This window comes from Spermophilus citellus, assembly GCF_964194105.1.
Source record: "Spermophilus citellus genome assembly, chromosome: 4".
NCBI classification, from domain to species: domain Eukaryota; kingdom Metazoa; phylum Chordata; class Mammalia; order Rodentia; family Sciuridae; genus Spermophilus; species Spermophilus citellus.
The window spans coordinates 14,529,253-14,546,051 of record NC_138185.1 but is presented as its reverse complement, the minus strand read 5'-3'; the positions used below and the strand labels follow the sequence as shown (position 1 = coordinate 14,546,051).

Genomic DNA, 16,799 nt, shown 5'->3' with positions numbered 1-16,799 from the left:
TTCTGATGGCTACTCGCAGTGGGAACAAGACTGCAGGCCCATCCTGGCTCCACCTCCCTCCCTGCCCTCCCTGGGGCTTCCTTCAAAATCTTCTCAGAGTTTCTGGGCTGCTGAGAGGCAGTGGTGAGCAGCCCCTCACAGGAACAACTGACAGACACACTCCACCTTTCCCGTGCCATACAGAAAGGGTGCCCCTTCCAAATCCCACTTCAACAAGGACCCACTGCAATCATCAGTGTCATCCTGAGGCACTTCTAAGAGGCAATGGGAGACTTCGTGAGTCCAGTTGGGGGTGGGGAGGAGGGTCCTGCATGCAGAGAGTGTGGCTGCACTGCCTCGTCCCTCCTTGCTCAAGGAGGTACCGTGAAAAAAAACCAAAGCCCTAGGATGTGACACATAAAAGGCCTGGTTACCCTCCCCCCACTGAGACGTGACCTCCTCCGGTGTCAGCAAACTGAGGCATCCCACAGGTTGCCCTGCACAAACCCACGGGAGACATTTGCCCTGCCGCTGGGAGCATAAGAAGCTGGGACCTCCCAGGGCAGTGGCATATCTGAGCTATTATAGGTAAGGGAGACACTGGCCGTGAGGATGGATCATAATAAGACTTTGGGGAAACAACTGAGGAGGAGAACAAGAGAAACAAGAAGGCCAAAGGTGTGAATTGTAAATACATGCGAAAGTTCATCGGTGGTGATGGAAGTCGGAGTGATTACTTCAGGTGGGAGAGGGTAGTATACTGAGAGCACGCATGTTGCAGCAGCTGGGAACATTTGGGTCCTGACCAAATGGAGGCTGTGAGTATAGACATGTGAGGTCCATCAAGACACACATCCAAAGCGTGGTGTGTATGTGTGTGTGTGTGTGTGTATGCGTGTGTAGGCATACAAAGCAGTCAAACAACAAATGGCTGATGCAGTTATTTGCATGGTGATCACCCCAGCCAATGGCTCCACCCCCGTGAGGGGTAAAAACAATGGCATTCATAGAACATCCCCAAAGCTGATCCTGTGTGGCTGCATTCTCCAAGGCCAGTTTGGAAAAGTTTGAGTGGGAGTGCAGGAAAAAAAAAAAAAAAAGAATGTGAAATAATAATAAGGATGTCCCACCACGTGTTTCTGCTCAAATCTGGAGTGTTTGCCCCTGATTTGGGACATGGTGGTAATTAATGAAGTAAGAGACCCACACTTTCTTACCGATTCCAGTCAGGAAGAAACGCCATTCCACACAGTTGTCACACTTGAAGCCAAGGAGCCAACAGCAGGCCTCGTCAATCATAAGCATTATGCAAATGCAAGGATGGCATTATCACCATCCTGGGTGCGAAGGTCTCCGGTGATATTGATGATTTTTTTCTATAACAGATCTGGGCTGAATTAATAATTCACTATGCTAATAAAACAACGAAATTCAGTTGCTTGTGTCTCAAAAACAATCTCATTTCTTCCCATGATTTGAATGGGGCTTTTTCCCCTTTCCTAATTTCTTTTAACTAGCAAATGGAAATAGGTAACTTGCAAAGTCTGTGGAATACGTTGAACCAAACACAATAGATAGCCCATAAAGAGAGAGAGGAAGTGAGACACAATCCTGGTTTGGCTTGGCCTCAGTACACCCAAGTCATCTGAATCAACCACCTGCCCTTTTGAGTCCAAGGAGGCAAAGCAGAGACCCCCTACTGGAGTACCTCCATGCTCGCCCTTCAGTGTGCCTGCTGTTTGTGCTCTCCATTCTGTGGACATGAGGAGGCCCCACTATTAATCTGCATGAATGAGGGTCCCTGGGAAGGCTTGCTAAAGGAATCAGCAAGTGGATGAAATTCAGCTTATGCAATATAATTCTGCAGACCATTGTGTGCCCACCACATAGCAAACTGAGGCAGGGAGCCTCCTGATAGCTCAGGGTTTCTCAAGCTTCCTGGAGGATCAGAAGGACCCACTCTTCCTCTGTGAGTGACTTTAACACCTGGAGAAGCTCTCAGGTGAAGATCCAGGTGATTAAAGAAATGTTCAGAATTTTCCTGACTATTTTGCAAAGCTCCCATCTTGATTCCTAAGGGCTGACCCAGGATCGTGGTGGGAAACAAAAGGGCTCTCAGAGGATGGGGGGGGGGGGGGTCTTCACAACACGTGGAGTGCAAGCACACAGCTTGAGTTACGGAAGTGGGGACACCAACTTGGAGCCAGCAGCTGGTTTAAATGCCAGCTCCACTGCTCTTCCTTGCACGACCTTGGGCAAGTTCCCAAGCTTTCCTGTGCCTGGGGTTCACCTGAAAGGTTGCAGGGGAGTGACTAAAGCAGTGGCTCCTTCAGGTGTGGTGGGCCCAGCCCCTCAGGAAGACAGGCTTCCACGGCAATGCTAAGATGTGGCTGACGTTTCCTACCAAGAGCCTCTTAGCACACAGTGGAGTTTTCCAGACAACATGGAAAAATGACATTGCAACAGACATTAAAAGAGATGTGCACAAAGTGGAAAACAATGTCCCTTTTCTCACTAAATGCTTATTTTGAAAAATGTTCTCTTCTATTTAAAAAAATATGTAATAAGTTTATTATTATTTCAAAATGAATTTAGCAAACAAGTTTAAATGTTTTCTGTTTTAATTTATAATACAATAAATATGGATGAGTATTTTATAATAGAGATTTACAGAAAAAGAAGCTTTTTAATATAGGCTTTTGGGGAATCTCAATCATTTTTCAGAGTGTTGACGATCACAACTGACAACATAATAGCCATTAAAGCATTTCAGAAGAGTACCAAATGTGAGCTGCTGGTATTTCACTGAATGCAAAAAACCTGGAAGTTGTGTTTGTATTGTTCCCATTTTACAGAAGCAGAAACTGAGGCGAAGAGAAGACTCAACACCAGGCAGAGATGTAGAGAAGAGCCAAACTCAAGCCCAGGTCAGTCATGTCCAAAGCCCAAGTACTTAGCAAGACATTGAGTTTATTTTCTCTCCCTACCTTGTTCCATCTGGTGGCTACCTGACTATTAATCTGCATGAATGAGGGTCCCTGAGAAGGTTTGCAAAAGGAATCAGCAAGTGGATGGAATTCAGCTTCGCAACATAATTCTGCAGACCATTGTGTGCCCACCACAAGACGGCTCTATGCTGGGCTGGACACGCTTTCTGAGAACAGGGACTTGTCTCTACTGACTGCTGAGGCTCCCAAGCCCAGCACAGGCTGGACTCACAGTAGCTATTCAATACACAAGTAACATGCCCAGGGGAGACTTTTTTTTAACATTTGATTTTTTATTTATTTTTTAGGTGTGGGGGAGTCTGCCTTGTTAAAGGAAGCCATCCTCGGCTCTTATCAACAACCCCATCATTAAAAAACATCTTCCTTTTGCTTGAAATCTAGAGGAAAACTGTGGAAGCTTCAGCCTGCGATGCTGGCTGCCAAGAGTTCATATTAATTAGGAAAAGCCTCCTCATGTTACCCCTAATCTAATCTTTTAAAAAAAATTTATTTATTTTCATTAGGTATACACGACAGCAGAATGCATTTTGATTCATTGTATACAATTGCAACATAACTTTTCTATCTTGACATTTAGAGAACTCCAGAAATGTCATTTGAAGCCAGCCACAATCTAACTTTTGTCCCTCTGCCTTCCAGGGTAGAAAATGGCTCAATGCAACCAGAGGAACTTCGTATTCAAGGCAGATCTAAAATCTATTCCAGTCAGGGTTATTGCAAAGGCCTTCTAGGAAGGAAATCGCACACACATCCACAGGGTGCTGACACGAAAGACCCTTGTGGATGGGGACTTCACACCCCCCACCGTGGCACCACCACATGTTCCCTAATTGCATCTTTCCCAGGGTGAGGTGGCTCTGCTCATGTAACCTCCACATGACTGCAGTTCTACTCTGCGTGTTTTCTCCTCTTGGGTGCACCAGGTTGTCATTTGAAATTCATCTGTATGTAATTGAAAGCTACATTTCCTCTTGTCACACATGAAGCCACCAAGCAGTGGACTCAGTGGCGATAATAATCTAGCTTTCCCCACCTCCTGCTCCTAGGTTTGGAGTAGAAGTCAATTAAATTTCCACCTTTAAGTTCCCTGATGCTCCAAAGCACATTATTTTGTTCAAGCTGTCAGTAATTTCCAACAATCTGGTTAGAAAATCAGAGTACAATCTGTGCAGGTTTTCCCCTGCTCTGTCTTTCTGTAGGCTCTTTCTTCCCCAGATGAAATAGTTGTGAGGTCTACACAGTGAGGTTCTGATCCTTCAGGGCAGCTCACATGTCCCCATGTCTGTGGGTCTCATTTGGAAGAGGGCTGCTTCTTCTCCAGCCCTGTTAATGTATTGTGGCAGACAAGACCCATGGGAGGGGACCACAGCTTTACTTTCTTTGCCATTGTGAAAATTGAGTTGTCACAGCATGAGAGTGGCCATGTGACAGTTAGCCGAGGGTTAGCCGTGCAGGCCAAAGCAGGTAGCAGGACACTGGGATGGCAAGCCCATCTTGGCTACCATGGGCTTCCTGCTGCCTTTAAGCCACCCGCAGTTGAGGTTGTTAAACGTTCTTGGTTCTCAACAGTTTCCTTAATTAAAGACCAGTATGCACCTCCCGCTCCCAGGTGCGGAGGCCTCAAGTGTCATCTTTGACACTTTGAAGACAGCACATTTGAAGAGCTTTTCCCCACGCGCTCCTTGGCGGATGCGGACTGTTTTTATAAGTACCAAATAAAAGGCAACTAATACACACTGACCCACGAATCGTTTTTTTTAATTAGACAATCTCTATGGGGGAGAGCTCAGCTACTAATTGAAAAGGTTAAGCTTTTCAAACTTTAAATCTGTGTTAAATAAGGATGGAGAGCGCAGAACAAGATGAAGCAGCCCAGCCCAGCGGGTGAGGAGTGGGCCCTGAGCGAGATCACAGCAGGCACAGCCCAGTCTCTCCTCTAGCCAGAAACAGGCGTCCTCCAAGTGTTCCTCCACCCTCCTCTGAAAGGAGAGAATGAGAGAGGAGTGGAGCAGGGATAGAGACTCCAAATATGAATTTAAGCTTCTGGAATTTTCTGAGAGCCCAATTCTCTTAGATTCTGTTCTTATGCCAGAAGAGAAGCGTCTTTCTCCGTGAATCCCACAAGACACCATCGGCGGCAGACATTTGGAATCTTCTGGATGTTAAGTGACTTTTCTCTTTCATCTGTCCGTTCAGATAAAAGCAAAATCACGTCAATTCACGCTGTCTGCTTCTTTAATCGAGGGTTTATGGACCACAGTTCTCAAATATTGTGGCTGACTGACCTCTTCAGAGTTTCTTTCACAGCCTACGTTATCCCATTAAGATGAGCTGTTATGAAATCACAATGGTCCACATCAAGGGGTCATATGGAATTTTGTGCCATTCTGAAAAGCTCTCCCCCTCCCAAGCAGCATTAGATGTAGTTTTTTAAATTGTTTTAAATCTCAGTTACCTCCCATTTTCAGGAAAAATAGCAACCTTTCAGGCAGGAGTGTGAATTCAGGTTTAAACCAAGGCCAGAGGTGTAGTAGCTCAGCGATGGAGCTCTTGCCTAGTGTACACCCAGCACTGGGTTCCATCCCCAGCAGCATGAATAAGAAGAAGAAGAAATTTTAAGCCAATTTCTCACTTTTCAATCTCAGAAGAACCTCATTCTGGCATCCCCAGAAGATGTCGACTTCATAGTCACAGTGAATAGGGTAAACCCATTTCAACTCCCCCAACCAAGTCCTCCGGACTGACATCCCTGCAGGCTTCTCCCCACCTGCGATGCCTGGGCCACATCCCTGTCCTTTCAGTCCCTCCAGCACAGAGCATGCTTCACCCCGGAAACCCATTCCCCTCTCATCCCAGCTCATTCTTCAGCATCGGCCTAAAGTTTCCCTGGTTCTGTGGGTTCCCCCAATGGATTTCTCTCTTCTTAGCTAGTGTATTCTTTTTCTAGCATTTATCGAGTTGTAAATAGACCCATGTAATATTCTGCTTAATGGCATCTTCTCCACCAGGCTATGCCTGGCAGATGGCAGATGTTCAATAAATATTTGTTGGATGCCAGGATGGAAGGAGGAAGGAAGAAAGGAAGGAAGGGAGGGAGAAGGAAGGAGGGAGGAGGGAGGGAGGGAAGAAGGGAGGGAGAGAAGGCAGGAAGGAGGGAAAGAGGAATGAAGGGTGGGGCCTTGGGTGGATCCTTACTGTAGTGAATTTGTAATGGGCCACCCAGATCCCCTTAGTGGTAGACTGCAGGCCCAGCTGCTGGGAGGGTTATCAGCACGCAGCCCTCAGCCTCTGGGCCCTTCGGGAACTGCTCCAACTGCAGGGAGCTGCCTCTCCCTCCATCCATGCTATTGGCCCACCTCCTTTGCACAGGTGTGGATATCAGTGGTACTCCCTAGTCAACCTCACACATGCTGACCTCTACTTTGGTCTGCTTGCAGGAGAACCCCACCAGAAACACTCATAAACCTGAGCAATGCTGGACCATCTCCTTGTAAATGGGTGCCCCTCAAGGGCTAGGATAAACCAGCCCCAAAGTCAGGTTCTAGGGGGAAGCTCCCAGCTGTGCCTAAGTTGAACCACAACACTATTGGGAAATGCATGGAAGAAAACGGACTTTCTGAACCACTGTTGGAATCAGCAATGAGACATCTAGGAGTTTCTCTTACATGAGTGAAAGTGACTTTAAGAACAGGAAGTCACAGAAAGGATAGCCTTGTGCCTGGCGACATACCAAATATCCAATAAATGTTTGTTGAGACAATGAAGCTTTTTTTCTCTTGTTCTCTGTTTCTTCCCTAAGAATTTAAAACCAGAAAAAGATAATAAGACGAACACATTCAGCCCCATGCAGTTATTTTTTCCAAATCACTTGTTTTTAGCACAAAAGGGATAACTACTTGTGATGTATTTTTCCATTATTTTCTTTGTGCAGGAGGTTTTTAAATTAATTTATTCTTGTTCTGCATCAGGTTGTCTTATAATTGAAGATGTGAAGTGCCTGTCTTCCAAAGACTTTCTGGTGATGTCTTTTTGCTGTTAACGTCTTCTTTGTCTGTGCCTGTGATCCCTGCCAAATTGCCCACGGAACAGCAACTCCAGTGCATAAATTAGGAGACCACATAAGAACCGTGCTCAACTATTTGAGTCTAAATGTCTTAGGAGAAAAGTTTTGTTTTTGCAAAACAAACATAACCAAACCTTGATTAACTGGAACATTTAGGGGATGGGAGAGTCTGGATAATTTGATTATCAAGGTAATTTTCAATTAATCAGAAACTCATCAATATTTTCAAAACTTGATGCAGAACATCTTTATAAGACATGCTGTTCTTTTTTTTTTTTAGTTTTTCTTTTTAGATAGATACACATACCAGTAGAGTGTATTTTGACATATTATACATACATGGCATATACCTTATTCTAATTAGGATCCCATTCTCATGCTTGCATATGGATTTCACTGGTCATGTATTCACATATGAGCATGGAACAGTTTTGTTCAATTCATTCTACTCTCTTTCCTATTCCCATCCCTTCATTCCCCTTTTTCTAATCTAATGGACTTCTATTCTCCCTTGTTGTGGGTTAGCAACCACATAACAGAACATTCGGCCTTTGATTTTGGGGGGATTGGCTTGTTTCACTTAACATGATAGTTTCTAGATTCATCCATTTGTCAACAAATGCCATAATTTCATTCTTTGTGGCTAAAGAATATTCCGTTGTGCATGTGTACCCCATGACTCTTTATTCATTCATTTGTTGAAGGACACATAAGTTGGTTCCATAGCTTAGCTGTTGTGAATTAAATTACTGTGAACATTGATGTGGCCATGTCACTATAGTGTGCAGATTTTAAGTCCTTTGGGTATAGGCTGAGGAATAGGATAACTAGGTAAAATGGTAGTTTCAGTCCAAGTTTTCTAAAAAATCTCCATACTACTTTCCAGAGTGGTTACACCAATATTCAGTCCCACTAGGAAAGTGTGAGTGGACCTTTTTCTCCACATCCTCGCTAACATTTATTGTTACTTGTATTCTTGATAATTGCCATTCTGACTGGAATGAGACGAAAAAGGATAGTTTTAATTTGCATTTCTCAATTGCTAGAGATGTTGAACATTTCTTCATATTTTTTTTTACCATCTGTATTTCTTCTTCTGTGAAGTGCCTGTTCATTTCCTTTGCCCATTTATTGATTGGGTTATTGTGGGGGGGGATAGGGTTTTTTGAGTTCTTTGCATATCCTAGAGATAAAAGCTGTATCTGAGCTGCAGGTGGCAAAGATATTCTCCCATTCTGTAAGCTCTCTCTTCACGATCTTGTTTCCTTTACTGTGAAGAAGCTTTTTAGTTTGATACCGTACCATTTGTTGATTCTTGATTTTACTTCTTGCAATCTAGGAGTCTTATTGAGGAAGTCAGTTCCTAAGCCAACATGATGGAAAGTGGGTCCTACATATCTCTGTGTCTTACATCTTGTTCCGTTGGTCTTCAATTCTGTTTTGTACCAATACCATGTCATTTTGTTACTATAGCTCTGTAGTATAATTTAAGTTCTGATATTGTGATGCCTCCTGCATCACTTTTCTCACTAAGGATTGCTTTAGCTATTCTGGCCCTCTTATCTCTCTTATTTCTCCAAATGAACTCATGATTGTTTTTCCTATTTCTGTGAAGAACATCACTGGAATTTTAATAGGAACTGCATTAAACCTGTATCTCTCTTTTGGTAGTATGGCCATTTTAACAATATTAATTTTGCCTATCCATGAACATGGGAGATTTTTCTATCTTCTAAGGTCTTCTTCAATTTCTTTCTTTAGTGTTCTGTAGTTTTCATTATATAGGTGTTTCACCTCTTTTGTTAGATAATTCCCAAGTTTTGTTTTGTTTTAGGCTATTGTGAAAGGGATAGTTTTCCTGATTTCTCTTTCAGCTGATTTATCATTGGTGTATAGGAATGCAATTGATTTATGAGTGTTAATTTTATACCTTGCTACATTGCTGAATTTGTTCTAGAAGCTTTCTGGTAGAGTTTTTTGGGTGTTCTAAATATAGAATCATGTCATTGTTAAGCAGGGATGGTTTGAATCAGGGTAAAGGTAGCGCTTCCTAGTGTCCCTTCCTCCTTCATGTGTCTTCTTCACTCCTGCATCCTCCTGCCTATCGCAGACTTAGACTCTCAGCCTGTGTTCAAAGAACAAGAAGATGGAGTAGTCAATGGGAAATTGCCACTGTGTTCTCAAAGTAGTGAAAGTGGGGAGTTTGCCCGTCTGTGATAATAAGATGGGTCTTCAGGAAAAAAAGGGATTAAGCTAAATTACTTTTCTAAGAGTCTTTCTTTCCTTCCTTTGATTCCTGATGAGCCATTTTCATTTGTTTACTTAGCAAACATGAGTTAATGCTAAGAGCAGAGCCCTGTTCCAATGACTAGAAGCGCCAAGATGAAGAGACCATGGCCCTTGCTCCCAAGGAGATCCCTTCTGGCCCAAATCATAGCTGTTTTATTTCCTAGCTCCTCAGCCCCAGCCCACCCAGTTTTTTATTTTAATAAGAGAAAAACTTTTTGAGTAAGTTTTTTCCATGTATCTTTATGTGTGTGTGTGTGTGTGTGTGTGTGTGTTTAAGGGGCTACTTTCAAACAAATATGTCTGACTAGAGCACTGGCATTTGTGGCTCACATATCATATAGACAAACAAGACTGGGTATTTGGCCTTTAATTTACAAGGGAGTTGCAAGGCCTCAGTCCTGCTGAGTTACATCCCATTGCACATGGTACACACACTGGAGGCAGCCAGATCTCTGTGGTCAAGGATAGGGCTTAGTCTGTCTGTACCAGAAGCTGCACAAATAAAATCTCCATTTCCCTATAGAAATCCATCCACTGTGCAACTTACACAGAAAGATAATTTACCTATTTCTGGGCTGAAATGGCCATGAACTAATCCCAGGTTTCTCATTGGTGAAGGGCATTGAGTGTATCTCTGGCAGAAACTGAGGGAAACTGAAAACATGTCTGTCACAGCTGGAAACAAAGGCCCCAGATGCCACAGAGCAAGTTTTTCTGCCTTCACAGCCTGAAGATCAACAAGCTGTCACCAAGGAGGAGACTTGAAACTTGCTCTCTGTGGCTGTTAGTGCAGCCAAATCCATTTGCTTCACATTTTAAAATATGGAAGTGGGTCTTTCAACAGAATTGATAGCTGTGTGTGTGCGTGAATCTGCTATCCCTGTGTGTTGTTCTGTGTTCACCAACGGCCAACCAACAAAAAGTCAAAACAAAAACAAAGCAAAAAAAAAAAAAAATCACACGATGAGACCTTATAGTATTACTTCAAGACTAAATAATGAGATAATCCTTTGATTTGAAATGTTAGTTATTCAACTGTAAATTTTGACTCAAGAAAGCTATCTATATATCTACCATGCTACTTGTTGTCACCAACTCTATTGACTTGGAGAAAAAGTGAGGCAGAGCTATGCTTACTAGGAAATAGAACATTGTAGAGAATTTAATAACACATGTACCTTCTAGATGAATTCAATGTTTCCCAAAATGTAGTGAGTATACCACAGTGGTCTGAAGATGATACTGAAGTGGTGTATGGAGAAACAATTTCTAATAGTTCTAATGGATCATAACACAAACTAGAAAATATACCTAACTAGCAAATTAAACTTGAGATTTCACAGATATTCTTGATGACAGCAATAATCTCTTCATTAACAGAGATTATTTGAATAAGAGTATTAAGTAAATAATATGACTACACATAGTCTGTTGATATATATGGCAAAAAGATGGTTCTCAAATGACTGAAATTTGGAAATAATGGATTAATTTATTACTATTATAATTTGATAGATTAGGAAATAAAAAACAATTAAGAGTCCTCAATTAGTGTATCTGTTCCTTCCAAGTTTCCACTTTTATTCCCAATGCATCGTCTCTCTGTTGGGTTCAAGTGGTTTCAACTGATATATACCCAGAAGAAGAATACTGTGTTGGGATATAAAATAAGCCTACTTATTCTTGCAAGGAGTACATGAATTATATTTGCAAGGAGGCACAATTTTGATGTAAGGATGTTTTCTCTGTTGATGAATAAAATTAAATATCCAAAAAACACCAATTCCGAGGGGGAAAGTTTTGGATTATTGCACTGTGGATAGTGCCCTCATGTGGCTTCAAAGTTTAGCTACATTTAAGAGTTTAAAAACATATTTCTAAGTTACAAACTATAAAATATGGCAGATAATGACAAATGAGACACACGGGAGAAAGAAACAGCACAAGAAAATGTAATAATTCACCATTATCTAATCCTTTTGTTGAGTGGAATGGAATACCAATATGGCGGACAGGGTGTCTGGCCAACTTGTTGGAAATAATCAGATGTCCAAGTCATACAGGATACTGCTTGTGGTGGTTTCAGTTAAAATATTAACAAAACAGATAAAACATTTTCATTTTAAGTTTTATTTTTATCAAAACAAAATAATTTAACTATATAAAGATGGAAATAAATGTCAACAAACAACCAAGAAGCCAATCGCTTCCTTGATTATGGACAGTCAATAGAGTATTAAGTCCTGACAGTTTACTATGCATGTAAGATAGTGAGTCATCCTCCAGGACTCCATACAGCAAGGGCTGATGGTTTTCCCTGACTCCTTTTCTTCCAGTGGTGAAATAATGTGCTCAAATATTCCTATACTTCTTCAGACCAAATTATGCACATTCCCACGTAAGTACAAAGCATGGGTGCAAAGAACCATACAAGGTTTTCTAGATCCTGACATTGGTAGTTAATGAATTCTGAACGATAAGGACAAGAAATGTAGTGTTTCAAAATCCAGAGTTTCTCCCACGCACGAACTATGGGAATAACCACTGCAGTGAGGAAAGATACACAAGCTTTTCTTGCTGCAGTAGTAGAAATATGATCGCCCATAGGCCAGGCAGGCCATTTTCTCCTCCTCATATTAAATTATGTCTAGGGAGTTGAGCAGCAGCACATTCCCATCATGATGACAGTTTCCATAACTATAAAAATCTGCTGCACCAGGCAAATTTTGTGCAAAATGCAAATTTCTATGCTGGGGAAAAAATGAATAATGTGATCATTCTAAGTAATGAATGTAAATGCAAGGAAATACTTTTTGGCATAAGACTGCAAATCGTTTCTTTCATGCCAAGGACTGTGGTCAAAATGCATTTTCAAGATTACTCTTCTGATCTCAGCTTCAGAAGTGGGATTTTAGGAAGGGAAATTGTAACTTGCTCTAGGTCACCTACAAAGGTATTGGCCACATTTTGGCTAGATTTCAGAGATACCACCCTCCCCCCTTCTATTTTGATTTCTTGGCAAAGGAATCACATGTCCTCCTGGTTACTGTGAAGTGAGAACCAAAGAGGATTCACTTCATCTAGAATTCCGAAGGTTGGCCTTACCAGGAGGGATGAGCTATTCATCACAGCTTATAACAAGGAGGATCCAGTTTGCCCACCAAAAAACATGTGAATTTAAAAGTCAGGTAAAAATTTACATTACCAAGGGAGGAGGTGAGGCCCCTTTCCTTTAAACATCTGAAGAAGTGAGACGTGGCTGGGTGGGAATAGAGTTAAAGAAATGAACTGGTAAACATTTCAAGCATCAGGAGCTGTAGCCCTGGCTTACCTTGCCTGAGAACAAGGCAAAGAATCTGAAATGCCCTTCACCTCAGCCCATGCCAGCAGCCCCAGAGATATTCTCCATTGAGGAAGCTGAGGCACCAATTGATTAAGACCCTTACTTGAAAATCAACGCACAGCACTAGGGGGAAAAAGAAACGTCTGATCTTTATACTTGAGTTTGCATTGTGGTAAAATAAACTTATCTTTTCTGAACATCATGCAGTATGTACCCATTCAATATGAAAATAATTATCAGCTGACAATATTTAAATTTTATTTTCAATTGTCCAAACTGGAATACAGGTTGTTGATGTTACCCTTAAAGTGTATTCCCATGGTTGCATTTCAGTTTAAGAAAACCCATAGGAAAATTGGGTTTCTAAAAATCAGAGATCGGTTTGTTGCTTTCTGAAAGAATTCTTCATTGTAAACAAAAGAATCAAAACTCAGCTTAGGATGTCTTCAATAGCCAGCTCTCCTAGTGTCATTTAAAAAAACATTTCTGATTTTTTAAAAAATCCATTGAACTTTTTACAAATTCATGCTAATACAAAGTAAGGTATACTTGGGAACACTGCCACCAACTAGCTAAATGACCCTGTGAAACAGAACTACTTGGTCAACTGCCTACCTCTGAGGGACATACAGGGAGTTAAAAAGATGAAATCAGCATTCCGCCATATTGGATCTAGGTTGTGATATGACAGCCATTCACAGTGGCTCACAGAATGACAGAGCTTCCACTGCGATCCTGTGGCCAGTACTATTTGGACTTTTAGCTTACTAGGTCCTGAGATCTAGCTGACACCTCAGCAGCCACCCAGGAAGGAAGGATCTGGAAAATCATTCCCTTCCCATATCAAGTGCCTCCAAGACAAAGCAGACAATTTGGACAACAAATAGGTTTTCTTCCACTCACACAGTAGTGTTCTGCTTTTGCTTTTTAGTATTTGGATTATAAACCAACATTTATAAGATTGGTGACATCACACCAAAATCCGGAGCTCTGGGAAAAAATTAAATGAAGCTTTGCAGCACTACCACACCAGAGGTTTTTGCTTCTGTTCCTCGTGATTGTCACCCAAACTTTCACATGCAGAATCCTTAGGGCAAGGCTTCCATGGAGAACATCTCCAAACCATGGAGCCCAGGCATGTTAAGGAGAGGACAGCTTCTCTGTCATCCACTCTCCCCAGGTTTGTAATCTGGAAACACACTCAGCTCATCTTGTCCAATTCTCTTAATTTCATTTAAGGAAATGGAGGTGCAGAGAGGGTCTTCACCAACGTTTCCTAGCTAAAGACCAAGCTGGGAATTCACCTCTCTCTGTCCAGAGCTCCAACTGCTTCCCTATACTACCTCTCCCAGGAAGTGGCATAGGCCATTCCCAGGAGTTGATGACCACTGCAGCACTTTTGCTTGGCTTAAAAATTACCCTCCGTTGACGTCTAGCACCTATCCACCTCCCTTCTGATGCCTTCTTCTGAGGTTGTGATCACTGAGCTACTTATGAATGCATATGAAATGACCACTGACATATTCTAAGTAACCAGGGGAAGCTGGCCCTTCATTGAAGTTTTCTATGAATAACATCAGAATTGGAAAATTCACATGAAGAGACTTGAGATGGGAGCACACACGGTCACAGGCGAGGGCTTGGCAAAGTGTGTTCACATGTGTGAGATGGTTTGCATTGTTGCTTTGCCTTTGAAGTACAAGATGTCATATGAACATCATTACATCAAAGTTAAGCCAAAAGAGCTCAGCTATAAATTTCAAATTGTACAAAATCATACCAAAAGCAAGTATAAAAATTTTATTGAAATGCAGCAGTATAAACCTCTTTAAGTTTTTCCTCTCCCATTTAAGGAGAGGGAGAGGAAGCAGGAAATCTGAGGCTCTGCTCAGTGGGCTGGCTGACGTAGACCTGCTATTTTCCTCTGCATAGGGGTGCGCTGGCTTGGAATACTGGGGAATTTTATCTGTGCTGTTCTGACTTGCACAATACAGAGGCTGATTTAATTTGACAGCAAAGTAACACCAAGCCCCCAAAATAAAATTACTGAGATGTAAAACAGCGTCAAAACTCCAATTAGTTTTGTATCCTTGAAGCTTCTGGAGGAAGTCTGAAAGGTTCCCGTCACGAGGAGCAGGCATCAATTCAAGCTGCACAGATTACTAAAATGGAACCCTCTAATTGAAATTGCTCAGAGCACAATATGACAAAAAGAATCAGAGGAAAATAAGTGAATTTTTCCCCCTCAAAAAATGACTCATTACAGAAAGACTGTTCTATTGACTTTTAACACAGCGTTCCTTTGCAAAGAGCTGGAAAAACTAATGGTCTCAGGGGTCTCACAGAAAAGGCACCAGGTACAAGAGCAGCAAGTGCGTGCATCATTTGACCATAAATGAGCATTGACCATTTGTGCAACATTAAAGGATATCAGCACTTCACCAGACCATGGGCATTTTGAAGTATATTTACAGCTTCCACCAAGGAGGCAAATTACCTCGACCAAATCAGTTTTTCAGTAAATCTGAATTTTGTCTCCAGAATGTTGCCCAAGTCACTCTCCCCTTTTTGAAGCCCCCCCACATCATCCCATGTGTGCTCACTACCTGAAGCAAACCCTCCACTTACTAGTGGAGAAGTCAGCGGCCAGACCCCAGGTCCACCAGTTGGTCAGTGGGCCAACTGTGGCTCCCTGGGTGAATGTGCTCCTCTCAGAGTGAGGCAGTGGGACCCACTCTGGGCTTAGGCTGCAGTCAAGGCCCGTCTCTGTGTACGTGGAGCCTTCTCAGACCGAGCTTCGTGGCACTGGAGGAGCCTGTTAGGCCTGCCCAATAGGAACTGGGAAAGGGTGCAGCCAACTGGGGTTTGGAGCTGATTGGAGCTGGCTTGGAAGGAGCCCAGATGGCTTTCTGGTCTGCAGGTGTTTTGTAAGTACCATCAGTGCTTCTGCAGCTTAAGGACATTCACTTGTGAAGCATCAACAGTCTTCAGCCAGAGACTTCATCTTGTCACAGAGGTGTCATATCTCTATGACCAGGCGGTCTTCATCATCACTGCTGGAGTCGCTGAGCTCCACCCGAGTTTGCTTTCTCATTCCTTCCAAACTCCTCTTCCTCACAGATCTAGAAGGGGCCTCAGGGACTTCTGAGGGCTGTCCTGGGTTAGAAGAAACCACACAGCCCTTCTGAGTAATCAATCCAGGTACTTGGCGTTTCCCACTGTCGGTTCCTGGGATAGTGGGACAGGGGATGGCCTTTTCCCCACACCCATATTGACCCCTGGAAGGAAAGGCCACCTGGTGTCTCCCTTCCTCTTGGTGTGAACAAGTTGAACTTAGTCCTAAAGCTGGTATTTCAAGATGAACCTTTCCGGTTGAGCCCAGGGGAACTGAGCCCACAGTCTTGTGTCCAGATGCAAGTTTTGCTGGCAGGGGTGTCTGTGATATGCCCTCGGTGATGGCTCTTCTGTCTGGGGAGCTTTGGGCCAGAGTTTCCCCTGCAGCCCAGCTGTGCTCCTGAGGCTCTGCATTGTGAATGCCCAGCACTGTGTGACCTGCTGCCGCCCCCACAGAAATACAGGTGGCAGCAACAGAGGTAGCAATGTCATGGTGGGGAAAGTTTCCTTTGGACTCATAAGAAGGAGGCTCTTGAGCATCAGAGAAAACGCATGGCTTGGGATCTCCCGAGACTGAACCCTGGGATGGTGGCAGCTGAGCTTCCGGATATCCAGCCTCAAGACCTTTGCCACGGAACGTAGGGTCATCCTTTGCCACTGCCACACAGGTGTCAACTTGCAGGGATAACCCTGACAGGGCATCAGTGTCATGCTGCTGAGAACAGCCATCATGCTTGCCAGCAGATGGAGAAATATCCTGCAACAGAGTGCAAAGAAAAAAAAAAGAGGGAGAAAAGGTTAATTGGTACAAGAAAAAAACTAGTCAGGAACGTGGTCCTCAATGAAAACAAGGTCTCAAGGTTTTAATGATTCTTTACTGAGCGTGAACTTCAATGTGATGCCCTCAATAAGTTTCCATTAATAACTAATTGGAGCATTAACTCAAGTCAGGCTCCTTATTGATACAAAATAAGCTGCTGAGATTGCTATGTGTTTTTATCTG

At 42.8% G+C, this 16,799-nt stretch overlaps 1 protein-coding gene across 1 annotated transcript in view; it reads right to left on the bottom strand.

Annotated features, from left to right (window-relative positions):
• Window positions 1-15,701: 15,701 nt before the first annotated feature.
• The window catches only part of ZNF831 (zinc finger protein 831), a gene marked incomplete at its 3' end in the record, with an annotated part of 82,656 nt that continues 81,558 nt past the window's right edge, over window positions 15,702-16,799 (bottom strand). Inside the window, exon 6 of the mRNA XM_081292594.1 lies at window positions 15,702-16,553. Within this exon, the coding sequence (XP_081148720.1) occupies window positions 15,702-16,553 (852 nt within the window). The remainder of the gene's footprint in view (window positions 16,554-16,799) is intronic.